We start from the raw sequence: 25,939 nt of genomic DNA, 5'->3' as shown, positions 1-25,939 counted from the left end.
GAACCTAATAAACATGGCGGTTTGATCAGGAGAATTAAATGGACCCAAAAGGACTATCAAAATTTACTGTTTGCTGTTAAAAGAAAAAAGGAAAAGAAAAGGAGAAAGGGTAAGAGAAGATAAGAACATCTGTTGAGATGAATCTGATCATCCAGCGATACTGAAATACAGTTTATCCAAGTTCACAAAGGATAAGAAGAAAAAGAGACAAGCTTTAGCCTTTACAAGCCTTGGCATCTCTATCACTGATGACATTATATCTCAAGCTTAGAAAACGTAAGGATTTTCTAGCTCATCCAATAAACACGGTGGTGCTAATTCTCACTAGAATAAAGTACAACATGAACACCTCAAAGAAATTCATGACACAACTCAAGGAGTAAATGTCAAACCCAAGGGGAAGAAGCATCAGAATTGAAGTATGTGATGAAGACAAACCTGTAAGGACTGGTGAAGGAATTGGGTCGAAGAATAACTTCATAGCGTGAACTTTTTGTTCCACTTCTGACTACAACCTTGATATGCATTAGTTTACTAGTGGTTTGATTTTTCAAGCAAATACACATAACACCTTCAGTATCAACACTAAATGGTAGACTCCAATCATATCCATCAAGTCGCAACTGAGAAATAAAAATAAGAACAGATCATAAGAATGAAATTACAGACTAACTTTTCCATTGAGGTATACTGTGAATAACAGCAAGGAGAATGTTGATTATATACAGACCTTTAAAAGTTCCACTTTACCAGACTGCCATGAAAAATGTTTTGGAGGATCTGTAGGATGAATCCACTCCAATGACTGCGAATCACACTGACGCAGGCACACACTACATCCCACCCTATTGATGAATAAGCTATGTGGTTGAAAATGCACAACCTGCAGATGAATCCAATAACTCATTCAGTATGAAATTGACATCTCAGTAATTCCTTTTCATTAGGCCTCTTCAAGGATCAGCTAGTTCAGAATACATGGATATTACATGTTTCAGATCAGTCTGTTAGGATTTGGTGGGGATACAAAATTAATTCCTACATACGTCTTTCAAAAGCTAATCATTTTCTGCCCAATAATTGATTTCCTCACTTGATGTCACAACTCCTAACAACTTGGTACTGAGTAAGTTTTGTATCATTCTGATGCTTTGATCCCAAGCTTGCTATTCTGTAAGTTGGAAGCAATCAATTTTCTAATGGTGCCTAATGTTGAGAAACCCTTACTGAAAGAAAATTTTCCAACTCGTATGTTGGCTTTTAAAATGCCTGTGCTAAAGCCAAGTCCTACTTTAACAGTCCTCCTGTTGAGAACGGTAACAGTGTATTTATCAGCATTCGTTAATGATGAACATCTTCATGACTTTAACTTAGTGCCAAACAAATGAAGAGGCCAAACATATCTTTTCTTTACATAACTACATAATTACATTAATATGCACAAACCTGGTGTTTGGTGGATGGGCCAGACATGTCACCGTAGTATGAGGTCAGAGCTAAAAATGTTTGAACTTTTTGAATAGCATGCCAAAACCTTAAGAACTCTAGGAAGATGGCCTTTTTTTATTTTAAATAAAGCACATTTACCATTTCATACTAAGTGGGTTCTGACACTCAATTCTCAATCCAGGTATTCCCTCTATATATGTGTGGGGTATACTTTTTTTCTTTCTCTTTTTCTTAACAAGATTATTTTCTTCATATAAACGTGAGGCACATACAATCTGAATGAATAGGAATACCATATTCCTCAGAGTCATACAAAGGGGATGGTCCACATTTGGAGGCTTTTGAGGGTGGTCCACTTTTGGAATAATAATAATACAAGTACGTGCACCATCTTCCTTAATTGAAAAAGAAGACGACAGCTTTAAGGACATCTCACGCAGTAACATTCCAGGGTTTTTGGTAGAAACATCCACTCAGTCCATCAGGTCCTTGTAACACCCCGCATTTCGGGCTAGTATAAAAACCATGACTCTGATGCGTTGATAATTTCAGAGCCTTAAATCCTATGTCAATTTGGCATGTTTATGTAGTATGTGAATCCATTTGAGCATGAATTTAGACCATAGAGGTCCTTCAACTCAAGGACGAGTTGAAACTATTTCGATCGATTAAGTTTTAGTGGACGTTATAATTTGTGTCAGCTTCCATCGACCATAACTCTCTGTATATGTCGAATTAGAGAGCCTACTATGTGTCAAATGATAGGTCTTCGAGTAAACTTTCCAGCTAAAATCCGACACCCGAGCAAGAAGTTATGGCCTTTCAAAGTAGTATGCGTCGCCTAACCAATCGCACATGGCCACTGGAAAGCATATGCGATAGCATATGCGGCGCCTATGTAAATATAGGCGATATCATATGCGGCGCCTATGTAAATATAGGCGATATCATATACGGCGCATATCTTAAGGTTTCAAGTGACTTAAACACTCCATTTTTGGGGCAAAATGGTCCTTTTCCCACCCTTATTCAGTCATAAACCCGAAATTCAGTCTCCAATTCTCCAAAATACATCCACATTAATCTAAAAATTCTCAAGAACACTCCCAAGGGTTTCAAACTAAAAACCCAAATAAATCAAGACTCAACCGTGGGTTTTCAAAATTGATTAGAGATTCGAAATCCCCAATCCACAGGCTTCAAGAAGCACCCATTATTTTCCGAAATAGAGGTACGCGGGGTTTTCCTAAATTCTCATGGGCATAGAAAAATCATGTTTTAGAATGGGGTTTTTGAATCTATGTATATATTCATGTATTAAATGTTTTAACATCATTGTTTTGATCTTTTGACCTTTCCCAAAGTGATTTGAGAATATGAATGTATGAAACCATGTATTTAAGAATGAATTCTTGTTGAGAACATGATTTTCGGTGAATTCCCTCTTATTATGAATTTTTCAGATTTCTCATAGCATATGAATTGTTTTGCAATGCATCCTTGAAAAACACTATATGAAATGATTGGACTCTTGTTATGATTTAAAGGTGGTTTTAAATCACTAAAGAGGGAATCTAGCATGAATGTTTAATGTTCATAATGCATGTAATGAAAGAGTGCATGGATTTGCTAAAGGCAATAGACCACCATATGTTGATGAAGTTTTTGCATGATCTTGACTTGAGTTTCGAAACATGAAATCTTCTATATCAGTTGCATGTTTTTGGTGGTCTAAATTATGCTTTAAATGAAAGATTTAGCTTAATGTATTATGGCTCAGAATCATGACTTGCAAGTCTTGGTATGACGATACCAATTCAGACCAATGCCATATCAGACTCAGACTAATAGACATTTCAGACTATCATGATTTTAGACATTCAGAATGTTGCATGTACAAAAAAGGTTAAAAATGGGCATACAGAGATGTTAGGTGGTTCCTTGAAGAGGGCTTGAGTTCAAGCAACTCATTGCCTAAAATCGTGGTTTGCCGACCTGGGTATATTATTATACGCTGACTTAAGTGTCGTGTGGCGTATCAGATTCAGGAACTCCAACCCTTGCGGCATACTCGGGTTGGAGGCTTCCCCGCCGAGTCAATGGCGGATTCCATATTGCCCGTGGAATATCAAACTCGTAGGGGACCACCTAACTCAGAAGTAATACACAGATCAGAGTTTGAGATTTACAGACAGGTTACATGTTTTCAGAAGGTGCCCATGTGTTTTTCAAAAACTGGGAACATATATATATATATATGTTCAATTACTCTATTTTGGATTGCTTCGCGTGCCAGTACAATTGTGCTGACCCCCTCTTTCTCCCAGGTACTAAGGCGCAGTCTAGGGGTCCAGATCCTTGATAGAGTCTACAGACAGGGTTGTCTCAGAGTTCAGTTGGTGAGCCTTCTTTGCTTCGGAAGGCCTAGTCATTTAGGTATTTATTTCAGTATGATTTTTGGTCTGCTGGGGGCCTTATCCCAGTTATTCAGATAGTATGTCAGTAGAGATTTCGCAGATTGTTGCAGATGTTTATTAAATATTGTTGGGCATGTTTTCAGGCCTTTAACTGTTTTAAATTGTTGAACATGTTTCCGTATTACTTTGATCATATGAATTATGTGCATGATTACCAGATAGACAGAGGGCGTTCCGGACCTTCGGGTTCGAGAATGCTCGTCATGGCCAGGGCCCCGGTTCGGGTCGCGACAGTCCTAGTGCACTATCTTCCTCAACTGAGAATACTCTGTCATTGACCTCTTGAAGGGTGGAGTGGCTAAAAGGTTTTTATTGTCCTCATTGTAAAGAACAGGTGCAACTATGGATATGGGGTACCAAGAAAAAACTTGGTCAAATCAAAAGTCCTTATAAGTTGAAAAGACATAAGTTGGGGATGACAAACATATGAATTTCCGCTGATTTTGGCTTATAAGCTCTTCGAATATTCATTGAACGTGTAGATAAGCCAAAAAGTGCTTATAAGCCAGTTTGACCAGCTTATAAGCTTAGCTAAACACCCTTTACGACAAAATGATTATGAAGCACATGTTGCAACTTCCGAGACTTTAGACTTCGCCTTCTTTAAAAAAAGGCAGCCCGGTGCACTAAAGCTACCGCTATGCGTGGGGTTCGGGGAAGGGCCGGACCACAAGGGTCTATTGTGCGCATCCTCACCTAACATTTCTGCAAGGGGCTGTTTATTATTTTTTGAATCAAAGTATTACATGACAAGATAAAATCATATTGAAGCCCTTTTCTGGACAAGAAAAAATCATGACGACAATTGAATTTTGTGTAAACTTCCAAGACTGGTTTCCTTATATGATTGGCTAGCTGAAATACAATGTGACAAAGTTGGTTAAATGACATGCATTTCGAAAAAAATTTGGAAGGACTGACAACCTGCAGCTTATTCACCACTGAGTACCAGTTAATATGACAAGGAGTTAAAACAATTGAGGATACCTTCGTTCTGTCTGAAGTCATGCGCAGCACGACCGAAAGCTTGTAATAAAATCCATCCACACCAAAGGCCTTGACATCAACACGTTGCTGCAGGAAAGCCAAAAGTTCATTTAGTGCCATAATTTTATGTATTGTGAATAACCCAAACTTTATCCATGTTACCTTCTTTTCCAGCTCAAGAAGAGATATCCCAGAACTGAAGTTATCAGAATTTTGAAGAGCGACAGCGATGCCCACCCGTGATGAAAGATAGGCATCATTACGAGATGAAAACAGCAGAACACCACCACGGCCAACATAGTGTTGTGGAGAAAGCATGCTGGGAGTTGGACTCGAATCTTCAATAAATTCGAGTACCTGAATGTTTTTCCGTGCACCAATCTGTCTACTCACTGAAGTAGGGGGATTTTTCAGTGCTAGTTTAGCTGATTTGACGGCTCTGGAAAGGGAAAGTGAATCTACATCTGAGCTTTCCAACGGCTCAATTTCCACAACTTGATAAGCCAAAAACAAGAATGAATCATTGCTAATCCAATATGGAACAAAGAACCGAATGGTTTTAGGAGCAGCAGTAGTTCCTCCTATGTCACGTTCAACGCTAACGCGCAACCTCCTGTACAAGGCACCACTCCAACAAAATTAGTATCACACAGTCTCCCATAAACAGATAATTTCTGAGGAAATCATAGTGTGTGTGTGTGTGTGTGTAGGTATGCACAAAGAGACCTACTTCTCACTTGGCATAGTAACATAGCTTTCTCCTTATAATTAACTTATGTAAGAAATGCAGTTTCAACATAATGAAAATACAGAGGTCTAGCTTTATCACTCCTGAAATCAGATTGAAAAACCAATGAACCAAACCAGCTTCTGCCAATGGGTTCACCCATTTCACGCTCACTGATCCACAGAGGAAGAGGAAAAGAAGGGAGGAAAAGGAAAGGCACAAAGAAACCATAAAGGTGACAAGTGAGAAACACATAGATATACCTCCTCTTCAGAATACTAAGATCATATGCAAATTATTTTTCTTAAAGGTCAAAAGGAATAGAAAAGCTCATTGTCAAATACTAATTCAGATTATTCATGTTATAGAGCAAGGGTATCAAACCAGATTTTTCTATTTGATCTATATTGCAGGGATGTGCATTCCATATGATAGTATTGAAAAAAAAAGAATGAAAATTTTCCTATTCAAACCCAAAACATTTAATAAACATAGGTAATACATTTCAAACTTTAGTTGTCAGAGAGTTTGTTTTCACCACATCTAATCAAGATTCTATTAATTTCAACAAAAGGATAAAAGTATCTAACTTTAGCTCTGTTAAGGGCTCCAAAGAGGAGGATTACATATGTCAGGTTGGTGCTTTATATGTAAGAGTGTAGGCGAAAATGCAGATCATCTTCTTCTGCATTGCAAGGTGGCTAGCCGGCTATGGAAGGTGGCCCTTAATTCGTTTGGGATGCAATGAGTTATGCTGGGTACAATGAAGGAAGTCTTTTGTAAAGTTTGACCCATAGAAAGGGGAAGAAATGCTCGAGGCCGGGAAGCGTTACCCCATTAGTAATCATGAACAGTTTGAAAGAAAGAAATAAGAGGACTTTTGAAGGGGTGGAAAAATAAGAGGACCTTTGAAGGGGGAACTAGATTTTGTAAAAATGCAAAGTAGTGTTCCGTCTCTAGTTTCTTTTTGGTTTACTTTTGGGCTTCCTATTTGTATAGAGGTCTGGACCTCTTTCGTCGAGAACCATATTTTGATGTAGGTTCTCTCCTTTTGGTATCTGACTAGTATAAGGGGTTTCCTCAATTGTTAATAAAATTATTTACCTTACCAAAAAAAAGAATCCCACGTTGGTCAGGGGAACAATGTTGTCTCCTTTTATTTATATGGTCTTGTGCATCAAAAACTAATGAGCAAACTTTTGAGGTTGAGGTAGACCAGATTATCATTTTCTTAACATGATATCAGAGCTAAACATATCTCTATTAATGACTTACCTAATGTTGCGCTCCCCATATTATATTGGAAATATTTGGTTTTCTAGTCTTTTACAAATTTGCTTTTAGTTTTATGCCCTTTTTACAAGAGATCTTTAATTTTTACACATACAAGATCTCAAAATGTCATTTTCTTCTATTCATCTTGTAAGCGATCATAAAAGATCATTTCCACCTAATATAGTCCATGCACCAGATGTCTAGTCCTTAGGGATATTTAGTGTCCTATATTGGTCGACATCATTTTCTTTTATTCATCTTGTAAGTGATCATAAGAGATCATTTCCTTATTATATTGTCCACGCACCAGATACCAGATGTCCAGTCCTTGATGTATGGAGGAAGGGATGTTTAGTGCCCTATATTGGTTGAGGGGAATGAAATGTCGTCTCCTTTTATGGTCTCAAACAATCCTGAACTCATGAGCTCGTTGTGAAATTGAGCTAAGCCCAAAGTCCACCTTCTCAAAAACTTCGATCACAAGGAAAATCACTATTTTGTAGGCTCTTTTGATTTCTATGCCAGAATGTTTTCTTTTTGCTATAATAATGATAATAATAATAATAATAATAAAATAATATAACTTTTTTAAAAATAAGACAAAGAGAGAGCAAACATTCTACATGTTATCTTTTTATGCTTCTCTTCTATGTTGCTTGGACTCTTCAAAAATGTCGAGGGGTGCATGTCGGATCCTCCAAAACTAGTGTATTTATGAAGGATCCGACACGGGTACGACAACATTTTGGAGAGTCCGAGCAACTTAGCTTCTCTTAGTTTTTTTTCTACATTAATCCTGTATGATCAAAACTCTTGGCATTCTTACTTTGCATTTTGCTAACTAGCTCTGCATTAAGGTGAGTTTTATGCTTTGACCTTCAATAAAACTGGTAACAAGCCCTGTATTTTACTAATAACTATCAGAGTATTTATCCAATGGGAATAATTTGACAAAACATCATGCTAAACTCTTTTTTCAAATAAACCTGTTGTTTGTACCAGCTTGCGCGCACCTCGACTACTCCACTGAGTAGTACATCATGATAAACTATCTTACCACTTATTTTGTTAGCAATAGAGTTTCCGCCACATCCCTATAGTGAATTAACTGTAATTATAATTGGTATGGTGCATACTACTTTATAGATGATCATACAAACAATTAATATAGCCAACCCAGGCAATTCTAGTTTGAGGTACAATTGATAATTTGACATATTTATTCGTTTATTCTTCCAAATATTTTCCCAAGTTCCATATTGATGGCCATTTTTTCTGCGGAACAACTTTGAACAGAAAAAGAGGGTACACTGAGAATGTTGAAGCCATTTCTTGGTGCATATAATTCTAGCAACACATAGAGCAATACAAACCTTTTCCTTTGTTGGTGAAGCATAGAAAACGATGAAGCATGATTATTACTCGTAAGATCCAAGATCAGTACAGGGTCCTGTTTGAATGGAGGGAAAAAGTAGATCAGAGCAGGTTTACAAACAAAAAGCCTTTTCTTATGTACAAATGCTATGTGCATGCGTCTATGCGAGGACACAAGTACTATATCCAGAAGCATAAATATGCACATATTTACTTCAAGAGAATCTACCTTTTCCATAACCCAACCACCTTGAACAAATAACATCAGATATATAGGATTGCGCACATCAGCAGAATATATGTGCATGGTCTCCCGTGATGCCATAAAACCCCGATGTCTCTCTACAGTGTTTCCATCTTTCAATTTTTCCCAGATCGTAAAGTCAGCTCCACAAGGAAGCCGATTCTCCAACTTCAAGGGAGAACTAATAGATAGCTTCCAATCATAAACCGGGGCATTTAGCTCTGTATGAAGAACTGATGCATCTGTACCAACACAGAGCCAAAGCTGCTTACCACTGCCACCAGGACAACACAAAAGTAGATCCATTTTCTCTAGCTGGTTTAGCTTCAGTGCAGAAATAGGTATCTTGTTTCCATGCCTTACAGCATTTTGTCGAGAAGGTGTACTGCTCTCAATAGGTGTTTGGTCCTTACCCAAGGCAAAGGCAGATCCCACAGCAATAGGACGACCCCATGAATAAGGAGTATGAGAATAACCAAGGGATGGACGGACTTGTAAACAGTGGTTAGAGCCCTTGGAAATGCATGTCCAGGGTAAAATAGCCGAAGAACCAGGACTAGTAACAATATTGTCTGTATTATTTGCAACCCCCTCCTTAACTTCTTCTCTTGTACGAGTCCAACGTCTTCGACGGACAGTATTGTGAGCTGACTTTGTGCTACACTTGGGAGAATTTGGTGGCCACCTCAAGGTTTGAAAATCAGGTCCATAGGCCCATCCATCAACATCAACAAACTGAGATTTGTCAACAGTCCAAGACGATATCCATTTCCATCCAGGAGGTAGGGTTGGTTCAAAAAAGTCCTTCAAGATAGAAGAGGAAAAAGGTCAAGAAAAGCTAATCAACATTAACTAAAAGAGAGAAGTCCGGAAATACTCACATTTGAGGAATAGGCGAAATCCCTAGTGCTCCACCGCCCTGGGTCTTTTCCACCAGAAACTCGATGATTCCGTTGATTCTCAAAAATCTCTTCAACAAATATGCTATAATTTCGACCTTCTGAACACAGATCTTGAGTATGAATGATGGACTCATGACATGATGAAATATCCAATGTGATATCTGAATCATTGCTAACTGTAGCAAGAGCCCGGAAAATTACGTGCTTTTTTCCATTTTTGGTGACAACCTCCAAAGCCACATAATCATCGCCCAGTGTTTTGGTGGCCACTGACTGGGGTAGGAAGGAGCGGATGCTCTCCCATGGACCTTTAGGTGTAAGTCCTACCCAAAACCCTATATCACTAGCACCAGTCTTTTCTCCCTCGTTATTTTCATAGTTTAATGCCATTTTCTTGTCAAAGTAAGATGTTGAGACAAAAAGGCAGCCGCAAGAATTTGTGTCGTTACTGTTAAGTTGGCCCTGGAAATGATATTAATATGAGCACACAAGGAGGTAATAGTGACCACAATAAAATTTCCAAAATTACAGAATAAAAAATGACCAAGGCAAAAGAGCCAGCAGTGCCACGAACCCTTTTTCTTAAAGGATAACATCCAAAGTTTTCAACGTCCGACACTTGATGCAGCATTCTGAGTGAAGCAGCCTTCTTTAAAATACTTGGACCATGTCCAACGGAAAATGACGATGCGCCAACAACCTCACCTGTATTGACCATATTCAAACAACAAATTTTAGAATCAAGCAATTATAATTCAATAAAAAACAAAATCCACCCTTGCAGATCTGATTTTTGAAGAATTCAACCTGCTATTTAGATTTTCTGAGACCAAGAAAAAAATAAATTGTTAGGGAGATGGAGTAGAATGAGGGAGGCAAGGTTCACTGAAGTGATATAACTAGCTAATAAAAGAAAAGAAAAACTCCAAATCCAAGAGACTATCTGCAGCAAGGAAATTTTAAGTTCCGCAAACTACTGCATTTATCTGATGAATACTCCTCCAGTAATGAAGATACTTCATTTTCAAAGCCAATCCAAACACCTCCTTAAGCTACTTTAAGTTAAAAGCTACTTCACTTAAGTTAAAAAATGTCAAAATAAGCCAAAAGCCAAAAGTAGGGTAGTACCAACTTATGGCTTTTGGCTAATAAGCTACTTTTTAAAAGTCAATCCAAACACCCCCTTAAGCTATATAGCAAAACTAAGAAGGGGAGCCTCAGAGTAACCGGTAAAATTGATGTCATGTGACCAGGAGGTCATGGGTTCAAACCTTGGAAACAGTCTCTTGCAGAAATGTAAGGCGAGGCTGCATACAATAGTGGAAGCTTAGTGCACCGAGCTGCCCTTTTTTTTCTCTATAGCAAAACTAAGCAAAATTGAAAAACAAACCTTTCTCCCCTCCAATTGCGATTTGTCCGAATCTAAATGCACATTTGAATATTGAGATGTGCATTAAGATTTGAATGTCTGAATCTGAATGCACATCTAATTTTTGTTCTCGTAAAAATAGTCTTTATTAAAAATATATTTAAATTTAAAATTCAAATAAAATATTTAATTGATCTAACATTATACCAATAAAATATTTTAAATAATCGATGATGGTGATTGTTGGTAGTAGCTAGTTGTGATGGTGATTGACAATAATGATTAACAATGATTGTTGTTCGTGGTGGAAACTAATATTTGTGGTAGACAATAGTGATGGCTAAAGGTGGTGGTGAATGATTATGGTGATTAGCGATATATAATGGTGGTTGTTTGTAGTGAATGTCGTTAGTGTTTGGTGGTTGAAATAGTGGTTGGTGGTTATGCTTGTAAATGGTCACTAATGGTGGTGACAGCTGACATACATGATTGGTGGTAGCGGTAGTGGCCGCTGATGATAGTGGGTGTAGGTGGTGGGCTGTGGAAGTTGATAATGACGGCTGGCCACGATGGAGTGGCTATCGGTGAAAAGGATGGAGCAGTGGTGAATTGCATGCCATCTTTGTAAAAAACTTTGAATACGCATCTTAATGAGCTAGACCCATTAAGTGATTTTAAATTATAATAACAAACGCACTTAACGACTAAGATCTGAATGATTAAATTTCAGACCTAAAAAGCAGATTAAATGATTGAGATCTAAATGATTAAGATTAAGACCTGCATTATCTGCAAACAAACAAGGCCTAAAATCATAACATCAATGTGCGGAGGGAGTTCCAAATCCCAAAGCTTCAGTTACCTTAACATGTCAAGCAGATTAGGAGTTTGTATGGAAGAATTATATGCTTCAAAGCACCAATTTACCTTTCCCGGCCTTCGCAGCAAGGTTTGTCACCTCCACTTCCAGCTTTGCTAGCCCCTATAAGAAAATGCAAGGTTGATTACAAGAATGACAAATGCTTATTGAAGTGCCAAAAGGAACGTAATGCTCCCAGACGGGTGGAGGATTTGGATGGAAACAAAATTGAGAATGTTTCCATGTGGGAGAATGTCTTCAGGTTATTCATGGGATAGAGCAGGTTTTAGAGCATTCTGTTTAAGACTACCTCATGGTGTTCAAGAATAGCTTTGAAAGTTCTCCAAAGATATGAGAAAGCTCTACTAGATTTGATACATATCCTCCCATATTTTTTTAAGGATACCTTGTTCTCACCTTTCTACTCTTTTTTCCATTTCATATGAAAGTTAAAAAATACACATTTATCTTTATTCTGAACAGCCGATTACCTTCAAAGGAACTTCAAATATGAAGAGTTCACTCCATTTAGTGGTGGCTTCATCGACGTTATTTTTTCTAGTAATTAGTGGCTTCACACATTTGGTCCTTGCACTCTGAGGAAAAAGCTTTTGTTGATTTGAATCCTGATTCTCCACAACCAAGCGCAAAGCGCAGAAAAAGTTATGGCTATTGCCGTCGTCATTGACAGGCAGACCCTGTTAGAGAGATAAAATGAGAACCTCATAAGTAAATTAAGTTAATTGACAGCAAACCCACTCATAGAAATCAGTATGTAGACAACCTTGGCTTCAACTATCTGAACACCAGCATAACGTCGAGGTTCCCTTGACTCATTGGCAACATTTAATCGATCAGAATACCTTGTAGGTGGAATCCATACACACACAGATTTATCAGGAGGCAGTAACTCAAATGCATCTGAGTTTTGCTCAACTCTTTTCAGATACATATCACATCCAAGTTTATTTTCAACCACCACCATCCGGAAATCATCGTCATCAAGTGCCACAAAACTAGTATTATCTTGTGCATCCCCACGATGAGCTTCCTGCAGAAGCAAGAAATATTCAGAAACTGAAATATATCAACAATAACTGAAGAATATCTTGAGCATCCCACACTGTCACCTTAATCTTAATTGCTTTCTTCTCGAGTTCTCTCTGCTTACTCCATGACTCAACAGCTTGCCCCAATACATCAAGATTGGCTGTACTCAGATTTATATTCAAAATACTAGTTGCAGCGACTCTGACCCTTGTACCAACTCTGGAAGGCGGGTGTAAATTGGTCTCATAAGTCTCAAACCTGTAAATAAAGAATAACAGTTGTGGTAAAACAGCAACAACAGAAGAAAAATGAGTCAACAATCAACATCGTAACAAATGACAAAGGGTGGATGTGAAAGGTATTACTTAAATATGCCATCAAAAGGCTCAACAAGTGGCTCCCACGCTTCTAATTGTGTGTTGAAGGTGGACGCAGCCATTGAACAAACGAGAACAGCATTCATCGCCTCTAGTCGCCCATGTGTTGCAAGCTTAATATTAGTAATTGTTGCATCAAAAAGTGGTGTTACCTGTAATAAAAAAAATGCACTGATAAGCAGACAAAAAAGGAGAAAAATCATATCGGTAAAGAGATTTTGTGAGGGCTGCAGACCATTCCGCATAAGCTGTCCAGTAGAGTCACAGAAAAGCATCTGATTTTCATGTCAGCTGTTATGTTGTCTCTTGTCTTTGGCTTCACTGAATCACCAAGAGTAAATGCCAACCTACTAGAAGGTGTTTTCAGATCAGAGCGTGCAAGGAAAGTGCATGCCTGCAATACAGTACAAAATGATTGTGTGATCAAGGAAAATAAGCAGGAGAATATATAACAGCAATGCAACAAATACTAAAATTGAGGATGATTCAGATGCAATAACAAAAGTGGTCATTCAGAAAAAAGTTTCTCTAACCTGATTGTCAACTTTCCAAATGCTCCAGCACTGAGAAGTCCTGGAACCTGAAGATCTTGAAATGGGCATCTCAAGAACATTAGCTTGACTAACAAGATCCATCCTTGGGCAGAGAAAGTTATTCAAATCGGGTGCTTCATTGCTACGTGTCACTACACACCCCAAAGCAGCGTAACCAGGAGGAGCAACTGGGTACCAGAAGAAAACTTCCTCCAGTCCTTTGCCCGCAATATGAGCAACTTTTGTAAATTGCACAGCCTTTGCAGAAAGTTCAGGGTTGTCAGCCTTGAATATTATACCCAGGGGAGGTGGTTCTAAGCTGAAGTAAGGAATAATCCCACATGTCAAAAAAGATTGTACTGGTGTAAAGTGGGCAAAACAATGAACTGAAAGGAAAGCAAAATAAACATTTACCCTTCGGTAATACAGTCACCCAGAACTGCATAACCAGGACGTCTTATAGGTCTCCATATAGAGACTGCAGGGCGGAGGTCGCTACCCCTGTCCCACCAGATTCGCTCAAAGTTTGGGGTTGAAATATAACAAGAAGTCGCTTTAGAAATCGATCTGATAATGTCCCATCCTGATGAAGTTGCACTCTGTTTACTTGTCTGATGATGCAGGTGCTCTCTCTCACTAGTTAACTCAACAGAAGGTACTTTCAATGACGAAGTGTACCAGCTTGAGCTCCAAAGAAGAAGATTATTCAGATCAAAACAACAGCTTTTCTGAGGATGACTACTAGATGGATGGGCATAGAATGACGCAAGAGCATTATCCAAACGCCAAATACTGTAACCTGAGGTGAACACAGTATTAGCAGCAACACTGAATATGCATTCTGAAAGCTTCGTTGATGTTACTAGATCAGAACGTATGCAATTAACTATGTGATTAGAAGGTGGCTGTGTCCCTGTGTGAGCAACACAACCAATTGCTACGTATCCAGGTGGAGCAATAGGCAGCCAAAGAGAACAATCACCAACATCCTGCGCTTTCTCAGATCCTTGAATGTCAGAAAATACACCGATCAGCCTGAACTCAAGTGGCTTCCTGACACGCCCATACATATTGCTCACAGCAATAACTGCTTGTGAAGGAGGATTGGGTCTGAGAATGAGTAAAATGACATGCATTAGGCAAGACATTAAAATTCTTCCAGAAAAACGCAAACACAATTATAGCTTCCGTATCCATTAGCATGCTCTTCGCAAAGGCAACAGTAGCGGCAGTTAAATGGCACAAGAATACCAAGAAAAAGTATGTCGTTTCATAAAGATGTTAAAATCCAGAGACAGTTGAAATGAAATTGAACTTGTAATGACTAAAAAGATAATTCAGTGCATATGGAATGGAGGAAACATCTAATCACAAAAGTTCTTAGTTTACAACCATACATCATCCTGAAAGTTCATGGTTTAATCTTAGACTACACACTATGGAAAAACATAAGCCAAATTAAGCACCCCAGAGAAGAATGCAATGCTATAATATCCAAAAAATGGCCTGGTCAACAATTGTTTTGGGCATTTCAGTACTCAACCAATAAAGTAAAGTTCCCTTAAAAATATTTTTATAACATTTGGGGGAACCCCGTAACCATTCCAAAAGGAGAGAACCTACATCAAAATATGGTTCTCAACAAAAGAGATCCAATCCTCTATACAAATTGGGACCTCACAAGTACACCAAAAGTAAACTAGATACAAAACACTACTCTTTAATTTTGCGAAATCAAGTTCTACCCCTTCAATGATTGGGAGATAGAGAGGGTGGCAGAGCTACTAGGGAAACTAGGGAGCATTAACATAATTCTAAGTTGCTCGGACTCTCCTAATATGTTGCCGCAGCCCTGTTGGATCCTTCAACAATACACCATTTTTGGAGGACCCGACACACACCCCTAAACATTTTTGAAGAGTTCGAGCAACTTAGAACATAAATACCTATACCAGGGACAAAATTCAATGGAAGCACAGCAAAAATGGTCTTTTTCAGTCAACAGTGCATACAAGAAAGGGTTGCAGGTTATGGATGGATGCCCTAAATATTACTGGAACTATTTCTGGAAGGGGGATATACCTACAAAAGTGACATGCTTCACTTGATAGTAATAAAGAGGGCTTGCTTAACTCAGGAAGTACTCCCAAAAAAAAGTAGACAATTGGTTCCCAGGTTTTTTTTGTGCAATCTGACAGGGGAAACAAACAACCACCTATTCCTGCACTGTAATCACTGTTCAACTCTGGAATTTATTTCTCAACATCACAACTTTGAACTGGACAATGCCAGAACATACTGCAGAAGTATTGAAGTATTGAGTAGCTGGATCAGGAGAGGAGGTAGCAAGAGTCAAAAGAAATGGTAGAGGTTAATATCATCATGTATATGGTGGTCAGTTTGGATAGAAATAAATGGGAGATGTTTTGAAGGTAGATCCAATTCCATTCATAAGGTCACAAGGAATTGTTTAGTATCCTTACTTTTTTGGCGTAAACAACTTTGTATAGAAGAAGTAGATCAGATTGTAGAATTAATAGGAAATTTGTAACTGACACTTTTTGGAGGTGGCCAACACACCCTTAATGCAAAGGAATACGACTTCACCAGTTTCAAAATAAAAAAAAAGTTATACCCCTTCAAGAGCCCTCCTATTCCTCTCTTTCCAAATGATTCACATGACTACCAAGGGGGAAATGCTCCATGCTCTCCAGCTTTCTTTCCCTCTTTTAAGAGCCCAACTTTGCAAAGCCTCCTTCATTGTGCCCGACATGACCCATTGCATCCTAAACAAATTTAGAGCCACCCTCCATAAACGACTAGCCACCTCACAATGCAGAAGGAAATGATCTACACTTTCGCTGCCACTTTTACACATGAAGCACCAACTGGTATGGATGACTTTCTTCTTTCTCAGATTCTCCGTTGTTAAAATCACACCCCTAGCCGCCAACTACACAAAGAAACAAACCTCCCTTGGTGCTCTAGGACTCCAAATGGAAACATGAGGAAAGGTACCTTCTCTCACTAGTAACCTCTTATAAAAAGAGCTAATAGTGAATAAACCGTCACCACTCTCTTACCACCTCCATGCATCCAACAAGTTGTTTGATATGTCTAGCCCATACAATAGCTCTACTTAATTGTGAAATTCTTTCATCTCCCAATCATGAAGGTCCCTACTGAATCTTAAGTCCCAGCGAATATTCGCACCATCGTGAGACCGACAAATTTGTTGGACTACCAACTCTCTCTGGCAAGAAACACAGTATAAACCACGAAAAACTTCCTTCAACTAGATCTCCCTACATCACTTATCTATCCAAAAACTAATCCTGCTTCCATCCCCAACCTTAAAAGAGATATGTCGATAGAAACCTTCCTACCCTTCATGAGAACCCCCCACAAACCACATCCAAACGGAGTTACAATGTTTTCAGTCCTCCACCCACCATCCATTGTACCATATTTATCCGCTATCACCCTCCTCCAAAAAGCATTTTGCTCCATCCTAAATCTCTAGATCCATTTTCCTAACAAATCTTTGTTATATACCTGAAGATCTTTCACTCCAAGACCTTCCCATTCGTTTCCATTCCTTGGGAGATGTGACAACTTTCCAATTCACAAGATGGAACTTCTTAGTGAAATCTGTTGAGTCCCATAAGAAGTTACATTGAAGTCTTTCCAATCTTTCAATCACTTTTCTAGGGACCTGCACAAGTGACATGAAATATGTAGGCATACTAGAAAGAGTGTGCTCTTGATCAAAACGTCCTTCCTCTTTCGATAGATACCTCTTTTTCCATCTTGCTAGCCGTTTCTCGACTCTCTCAACCACCGAATTCCACACTGCGAGATTTTTGCTAGAAGCTCCCAAAGGTAGTCCCAGATATGTAGTAGGTACATTACCCAACTTGCAATTCAACACTTGCGCAATTTCCACAATATTATTAACTACTCCCACCAGTGTGACTTCACATTTACTAAGGTTAATCTTTAAGCCCGAAACAACCTGAAATCATATAAGGATTTCTCAAAACATCTAACTGGGCCACATTCACATCACAAAAGACCAAAGTATCATCTGCAAACAACAGATGTGTAACTGTCACGTTACTCTGCCCTTTAAATGAAGCATTAAAGCCTGACTGCTCTGTCCATCATCTTGCTCAAAGCTTTCATAACCAAAATGAAAGGCATAGAAGATGAAGGATCCCTTGTCTCAAAGCCTTTCGAACTCCCAAAGAAACAACAGGGACTTCCGTTTACCAACATAGAGAATTTGGATGAATGAATACAAAACTTGATTATCTCCTCCACTTATCTCTAAAGCCCATATTAATCAATATGTAGTCCAAGAAATCACAATTAACATGATCATAAGCTTTCTCAAGATTGAGCTTACATAAAATTCCCGGTTCACCTTTCTTCTTCCTGGAATCAACCATCTCATTCACCTCCAATGCTGCATCTAGTGTCTGTCTTCCTTCCATAAAGGCATTCTGAGAAGAGGACATTGTCTCGTACAAGACCTTCTTAAATTTGTTAGAACGCACCTTAGTATTATCTTGTAGATGCTTCCTACTAGACTAATAGGTTTATAATCCTTTATACTCGCCGCACCTTCCTTCTTTGGCACAAATTTGATGAAAGAAGCGTTCAAACTCTCCCCCTTCTTGGAATTCTACAATGGTCTCCAACAACTCACCTTTGACTATTCCCCAACACTGTGGGAAAAAAGCTAAAGTGAATCCATCACGGAGCCTTTACCCCTGCACAACCCTGCACCGTTTCCCACCCCACTTTGACTGTTCATGTTTTATACTTCCTCCGTTCCAAAAAGAATGACCTACTTTCCTTTTTAGTTCGTTTAAAAAGAATGACCCCTTTCCTTTTTAGCAACTTTTTAATTTTAACTTTCCACATGGCATGTTTAAGACCACAAGATTGAAGGGCATTTTGTTATATTTGACATATTTTTAATTTAAGACCACAAGATTCAAAAGTCTTTTTTTATTTTCTTAAACTCCGTGCCAAGTCAAACTAGGTCGTTCTTTTTGAAACGGAGGGAGTACATGGTTATTATTCTTTAGGCGCATAAAGGAAAATAAAATCCTAACCGTGCTCAATAGGATCATTTAACTGATAAATCTTCTGAAAGAACAATAGATACAAGACTGTTTACTTGCCCCAAGTTACCCAGTCATCTTGGATGCTATTATGCAGTACCACCAGCATGATATTTTAAAAAATAGAATAAACTACTATGAACTTTCTTATTCCAGCTAAAACTCTAATAAAATTATATCAGAGCACTTCTTTTTTTGAGAACGGTAACACATGTACTCATCAGCACCAAGTTGGTGGTATCAATATTTGTATCAGATCACTTTCGAGCAGGGGAAAATCATTATCCCTGAAATTGTAGCATTATTAATCCTATTTCAACTCAGCCACATGAAATGAGAGCATCAAGCTGATGTCTTCCAGTAAAAAATTAACCAAGATTCAGGTATCAATACTATGAAAACATTGTATTCGAATTCACAAACAAACTCAGAAGTCTGTAGATAAATCAGAGCAATTGCATATTTTATGGATCTTCCAACCTTGATGTGACACAATCTCCCAGAATAACATAGTTCGACGGTGCTCTGGGCCTCCAGAATGTGAGGTTGTTGAGACGCCCATGTTCTGCACAAGTGCAATAGAATCAAACATCAAGAGCTATGACAAATCGATTAGTGAAAACAAGCTTATAACAACGGAAAAAAGTAACACCTCTGGGACAAACCCAAATCCTATCAAACTGAGTACAAGGCATCAGGGGATCAGCACTCCCAAAATGTAACGCAGCGGTTGCCTGACTCTGAAGATTGAGCAGAAGGGAGACAACACCAAGAGAAAGGTGGGCACATATATCCGTTGACAATAAAGAAATATTTGTTTTATCCTTAACAGAAGTATATCCCCCAGATATATCAACTGGGTCAAGAACAATAAGACCAGAACCAGCCTCAACCGATAAATCCTTTACAAGTCCCCGGATCCATGTATCATTTTCTTTTGCTGCATACCTGTTGCATCAAATCGATAAGTATCTGGAAAATGAAGGAGGTAGATAACTATGTTGCTCAATTCGCTATTCGTCTGTTCGCTACATTTAATATGCTTCTCAGCATTCAGCCAATGATGATAGAGTTAGGACCATAGTGAAACAAGAGTATGACACGAAAAGTGCCTGACAGAATGCAGAAATGGAGAGAGAGGAAAAAAATCACCCCATTCTTAGTATCAAAACCAGCTGTTGTCTGGACATAAATGCAAGCAAATAACTGGATATCTACACTGATGATTTACTTCCTCATTTTACATACTACATTAGGGCAAACATCAAACTACCAAATAAATAATGCCATGTGTAACTTATCATTACACCACAGTATGGCCAAAATAGATCAGCTTCCAGTGATAACATGCTCAGAATTTTTTTTTTAAGAAAAAGGAAAATGGAAAATAAAGATAGCTTCCACTGACAAGGATCTTACATGAAGTTAAGGTCCATTTTCGCCCGGAGGAGTTTTTCACCATGAGTGAAGTCATCCAAAGATGATTTACTACTATCATAAAATGTGAACTCAGGGGAGACAACCTGAGAGAAGCAATATAACAATCAATCAACTATGCCTCAATCTAGAAATAGTAAGAGTATATTACTCTGCCAACGAAATGAACGGAATACCTATGTAATAAGTTGAACAAGAAAACTAAGTCCTACGAATAAACTATCCAGCATGAATAGCATTTGTCGGGAATTAAATGAAATCAGATTACAAATAGCCATCCCTAACTATATACTATTGATGAGATGAGGACAGAAAGATGGAAAAAAATTTTATGTTGCTAAATTCCAGCAACTCAAACTCAAGTTGCTTTGCCATCTTGAGTTTGAGGGGGCATGTTACATATTTAGTCCCTCCTCTAAACATGACCAGCTACTGATCCAGAAAATCGTCTTCTTGATGCTATGTGACCATTGAATTTCCTGTCACTGTTCCCAGGGAACAAAAATTCTCATCATGAATTCACCATAGCGCCATTATGCCATAGTTTGCATGCACCTCAACGGATCCACTAGGTAGCCTACTATGGTACACAAGCACAGGTTTGGGTTGAACTTGTACGATGGACCAGATGGGCTCATACTGAATGTTCAAGCTGGACTTTAAACCTGGAATCTCCAGGACATTATTCCTATCCTTCAATTACTCAACCATTCCATTGGCGACGAGAATAAATAATATTATGCCACTGGACCGTTGGACTTAAATTACTGAATATTGGAGAATATTACACATTCTCGCCGATACTGCAGTGTGTTATGCATTTATAGTAGAATATTTAATTTGCTAGAATTCCTGTACTTGTTATTCAAGTAAGTCATTAAGAAGTCTTTTTTCTCTCCTCTCCTTTTACGATTCTGTATAAATGAAAAATAATTATAGGTATTCTCACTCCACATGACCAAAATAACCCACAAAAGAATGTTTGAGTTTAGGACCCTCATTCTTCTCTTTACAGCAGCTAGAGAGATAGCTGTGAGAGCGAATCTTGTATACTTGATGCGTAAAGAAAAAGTTAACCTTGACACCAAAGACTGACAACCCTCTAACAAGATTAGCTAACAGAACCCATGACATCTGTTGTCATTTTATCATTTTCACAAATCAATATCACTAGAAAGGCACACTGCTTCCCGTCTTGTAAAATGGTACTCAAGGATTCTCATGTAGACGAACTCCATCACATTTCCAATCATTCGTATACATCTATCCCTAGCCGCACAGAAACAGCAAAATAGTAATTTTAATATCAATGCAAATACCTGGTTATCAAAAAGATCAACTAGATATTCTTGTACCTCCAATTTCCAGAATGAGGTCAATTATAACCATGAGATAACACTCGAGAGAGTTGCAGTTCACATAATAAATTCAATGAAGACACTAAGAGGAATGGAAGAACAAACACATTAAGAGGAATGGAAGAACAAACTCAGTGATCAGGTCGTAGGTCTTAAAGTTGGACAGTTTCCTTTGTTACTTTTTTTTTTACACTTCTGTAGTTGTTAGGCACCCAGTTGCATTCAGTATGTGCAAATGATGCAAAATCATGAGAGTTACATCCAAGTCCAACTGGGTCTGGAAATATATAATCAAAAGCTAACACCTTAATATTATTACCACAATTTACATATGAAGAAACACAAAGATATAATAGAATATTGAAAGAATCTTAAAATAACTGAATTACCTGGGCCTCGAAACTGTAGCTTTGTATTTTACTTGATCCATTCGAGTCAAAGTCGGAAGCATCTGAATTATACAACAATTCTTCCATGGACTTCATACTTTCATCATTGTCAGAATTATTGTCAGAAATCATTACATCAACACCATCTTCTTGGAAGACTGAGTAGCTGCTATCATTGCTTAGGTAAGTACATCTCCTTAAAAGCAAGCCATTCTGCATAATAAACATATTAAATGCATGAGGTCATTTTCACAGGAGGAGCTTTTCCATGACTAAGCAAGATGATCATCCACCTTCAGTATTCACAAAGACGGAACAAGTCAACAAATAAACAATAATTAAAAGTTGCATAATGGGTGCTCTCCAAATTGACATGATTCATGCCAGTACTGAGGTAGAGTTCTTGGTACCTCAATTTTCACATTTACAAATCTCAAACTCTTGCCACGACCAATAATGATAATATGCGGAATACCAGATGAATGGAGCCCCTTCACTTCCACCTTATCAGTCAGGCGTATTGTTTTCCCACAACCATCATAGGTGTATTCATCAATCCCTACAGCATCCGCAACTAGTCGTCTATTGGGAGATAATAATACTAAATCTTCTTTCTGCTCATAAAGAGGAGCAGAGAGGATTATGCTGTTATTTTTACTAATTGGATCATTCTTGGGATCCATGATCTCCTCTCTACCAGTCATTGCTCCCAAAGACGGCACAAAAAACTCACAAACAGATAGTAAGAAGTCTGGTACAACAAGAATACGAGGCTGCTGTATTCGTAGAACAAAAGATTGGGATGTCAATCTCCATCTGCAGTCCATCACAACCATTGTTGAAGTTGGAAAGTCAACATCAGGTTCAGGAGAGTTCTGTCGATGAACATCAATGCATGAACCAAGCATCAGCATCATTTCAGGCTTTGTATCTGGGCGAATATCTAAAATAGTGAATTTTGGGATAGTAATGTAAAGGTCAGCCTCAGATAATGACGTCATTCGGTATGACACCCAAAGATCTTCAAGCTGCAAAAGACAGCAACTACAGTAAGGTAAAATGTGACATGGATACAAATTACAGTAATACAATGGCCAAACCACTTGCTACTGAAAGAAAAAATGGAACAGAAAGGGAGAGAAGAAAGAAGCTAATTAGTAGAATAAGCTCAAATATAAACCTTCATGTTGAGACTGTACAGATCATAATTTAGTGTCTCATACAAAATGACTTACTGCAACATGGGCCAAGCATGATCCCTCATGAGCGTCATTCCACAACTCCAACAAAGCATATCCAACTTCCACAGCCATTATGGTAACCGTTCGTGATAGGAGCATTTGACTGTTTACATTCACTTTATCAGCTAGCATTTTTATTGTATCTTTTGAAGCAGAAGTGCTGTTGCGGAAACTAGGTGGAAGTGTTGGATTCTCCGAGAAATTCATGTAGAAACAATCAAGAATAACATTATATTCTTTATCTGACATCATGCCGTGTAACAATCCAACCTGTTTGTAAAATTCAAAATAAACATCAAGACTTGTAACATAAGGAATCAACCATCATATTCAAAACCCTACTTTTGGGCTCGTACGGAAATGAGAAAAATAGCAAATGCTGAACCAAGAAACCTCTGGCCAGCAACAGCCAAATAATGGTAAACTAACTTAAATATAAAATAACAAGAAAATATGAGCCACAAAGGAACATGTCTCACAAAAAATAATATCAGTGTACAATCTTAAGAAACTAATATTACAGAAGGAACTATGAAATCACTTATAGAAAGGTTACTGACAGAATACAACCTTTACTTCCAGAACAAATGTTGGGACCTTCCTGAAAACATCTCGCAAACTGCGTCGAACATAAACATGAATATCTTTGGCTTCACGTATCATTGGTTTGCCTATGCATCCATTAATTCCCACGGCCATGTTAATCCCCAGAATCTGAAATGTTACAAAAGATTTTAGAAAGCGCTATATTTTATTCAAGGATTGTTGACCACTGAAAGCAGAAACCATATACCTCTGCATCAAGAATATCGAGATGGACAGCAGAAGGATCTTTTTCGGGAAACCCAAACCAACAACATTCATTTTGGACACGCAACTGGCAAAGATCAAGTTGCATGAAACTGCAAACAATGGAAACATATTTGTCGTTGAAAATTAACCGGGAGACATATCAAGAGAATGAGTAAACCAAAGCAACAAGTGCTAATCCAAGAGAAGTGAAAACCTTTGTACTTAATTCAAGCATACAAAGAATTTGCTAAAATCCTTTGGTTAACAAAAAGCAACATATATGTTTAAAAAAGGGAGGATAAAAAACGAGGAAAAGAGCAAGCACCACTTTGTAGAACATAATGACAATGCGGTATTCCCCATCATCAGAAAATGTTGCTTAGTGGAAACCTTGAAATGAGGTAAAGTCAGCTGAGGAAGCTTCTTTTTTTTCGAAAAGGAAAAAAAATAGCTTCCTCGTCAAATCCTCTAGCAGCAAAATATGCATGCAAATATTTTGCATGAACCTTATTCTTGGTTTAGTTAAAAAGTATGCACACACAATTAGCCATTCAACTGGACGACAGAGAGAGAGCAACATCTCAGGTTAGTCAGGACTCATGTAAGTACAGATGGGAAGAGATGGTTTGTTTCAGTTAAGACATTTTATCATAAACTTTTAACGAGAAAGGAGTCATGTTTCCACACTTCTCAGTTTGGATTCCAAGGACACCAAGAAAGGTGTGTTTTCACTTTGTTGGCAGCAAGGGGAGTTATATTGACGGTTGAAATTTTGAGAAGACACGGTAGATTGCATAGGTCAACTGGTGCTTAATGTGCAAATGTTCAGTTGAAGATGTGGACCACTTCCTAATGTGGCGCCTGTGGAAGGAAAGAAATGGAGAGCTTTGATGGAATATAGAATGACATTTGAGAAATACTCTCATTCTTAATTTCATTTCGTGCAACCACGAGGTTCCAGTGTATATTGAAGAGTTGAGTGTCATTTGTAGCTTTTTGGTATACTGCTTGTATACAGGTACATGTAAAGCTATTTGTGAAATTAAATTAATAAAAATATTCGCCCAGGAAATAAAACATCGACCTTCAGTCCAACTAATTGAGAGAGAATCAACAGGTTCATTTTAGGGACTTATTCATATTTATAAGAAAAAATTACTTTACGGAAAATGATAGAGTGAGCATAAGGCAACCAAAACCAGTGACGAAATAAGAACACAAAAAAACTGGTCAAACCAACAGGAGTCGTCTTAAGAAGAACAATGATGTGTACCAGCTTTATTTTTTCCCAAAAGTGCTTTTTATTTTTCAAAAATGCTTAATTTAAAAACTTGAGGTGTTTGATGCTTCTGGGGAGTAGCAGAACCAGTTTTTCATAAGCTAAAAAAAGTAGCTTTCCCCAAAGCACTCTTTAAAAAACACTTTCGAGAAAAATACACTTAAAAACACTTTTAGAAACTTGGCCAAACACTAATTGCTGCACAAAAGTATTTTTTCAAACTTAATGGACAAATACAAACTGCTTCTCACCAAAAGCACTTCTCAAAATAAGCCGATTTTATAAGCTTGGCCAAACAGACTAAGGCTAATAAAGGAGCAAGAGATAAAAAGATGTGCATAAGCCCGTGAGCTCTTAACATGGAGAGAAAGCTATAAATAGAATGTACTTAGTTCCAAGGACTCAGTAGAAAGAACTACACCTCGGTTGACTGAATAGCGTCAGAAATTATAAATTCAGAGACAATACAAGTTGAGATTGTCAACACTAAACCGTGAAGATGATCTTTTAAAATGCATTCTAATATTGTTACCGGTGAGCCACAGATGATGCCACAACATTCCAACTTGAAATTGCTAAAGGAAAAATTCAGCAATTTTATGTTGCATATCCATCAAAGAAATACATAAAGACTGGAATACCACAATTTCTCGAGCATAATAAGGTATTACCAACTGAAAGTCAGAAC

General features: G+C 38.0%; 1 protein-coding gene across 2 annotated transcripts in view; it reads right to left on the bottom strand.

Moving 5' to 3' along the window:
- LOC107841735 overlaps window positions 1-25,939 on the bottom strand; it is a 70,206-nt gene that overhangs the window by 5,252 nt on the left and 39,015 nt on the right. For both annotated transcript variants that reach the window (XM_047395962.1, XM_047395961.1), the window contains exons 31-54: window positions 23,974-24,082; window positions 23,751-23,894; window positions 23,175-23,450; window positions 22,350-22,967; window positions 21,940-22,152; window positions 20,175-20,278; window positions 19,408-19,703; window positions 19,236-19,320; window positions 14,038-14,733; window positions 13,624-13,942; window positions 13,326-13,484; window positions 13,079-13,242; window positions 12,794-12,971; window positions 12,448-12,714; window positions 12,155-12,361; window positions 11,732-11,786; window positions 10,010-10,140; window positions 9,415-9,897; window positions 8,519-9,337; window positions 8,289-8,365; window positions 5,076-5,526; window positions 4,914-5,000; window positions 731-883; window positions 439-623 (exon numbers count right to left, since the gene is read on the bottom strand). In XM_047395962.1, coding sequence (XP_047251918.1) covers window positions 439-623; window positions 731-883; window positions 4,914-5,000; window positions 5,076-5,526; window positions 8,289-8,365; window positions 8,519-9,337; window positions 9,415-9,897; window positions 10,010-10,140; window positions 11,732-11,786; window positions 12,155-12,361; window positions 12,448-12,714; window positions 12,794-12,971; window positions 13,079-13,242; window positions 13,326-13,484; window positions 13,624-13,942; window positions 14,038-14,733; window positions 19,236-19,320; window positions 19,408-19,703; window positions 20,175-20,278; window positions 21,940-22,152; window positions 22,350-22,967; window positions 23,175-23,450; window positions 23,751-23,894; window positions 23,974-24,082 — 6,276 coding nt within the window. The remainder of the gene's footprint in view (window positions 1-438; window positions 624-730; window positions 884-4,913; window positions 5,001-5,075; window positions 5,527-8,288; window positions 8,366-8,518; window positions 9,338-9,414; window positions 9,898-10,009; window positions 10,141-11,731; window positions 11,787-12,154; window positions 12,362-12,447; window positions 12,715-12,793; window positions 12,972-13,078; window positions 13,243-13,325; window positions 13,485-13,623; window positions 13,943-14,037; window positions 14,734-19,235; window positions 19,321-19,407; window positions 19,704-20,174; window positions 20,279-21,939; window positions 22,153-22,349; window positions 22,968-23,174; window positions 23,451-23,750; window positions 23,895-23,973; window positions 24,083-25,939) is intronic.

The sequence above is a fragment of the Capsicum annuum genome, chromosome 9 (assembly GCF_002878395.1).
Source record: "Capsicum annuum cultivar UCD-10X-F1 chromosome 9, UCD10Xv1.1, whole genome shotgun sequence".
Classification (NCBI taxonomy): domain Eukaryota; kingdom Viridiplantae; phylum Streptophyta; class Magnoliopsida; order Solanales; family Solanaceae; genus Capsicum; species Capsicum annuum.
This window is presented reverse-complemented; position numbering and strand designations above follow the sequence as displayed.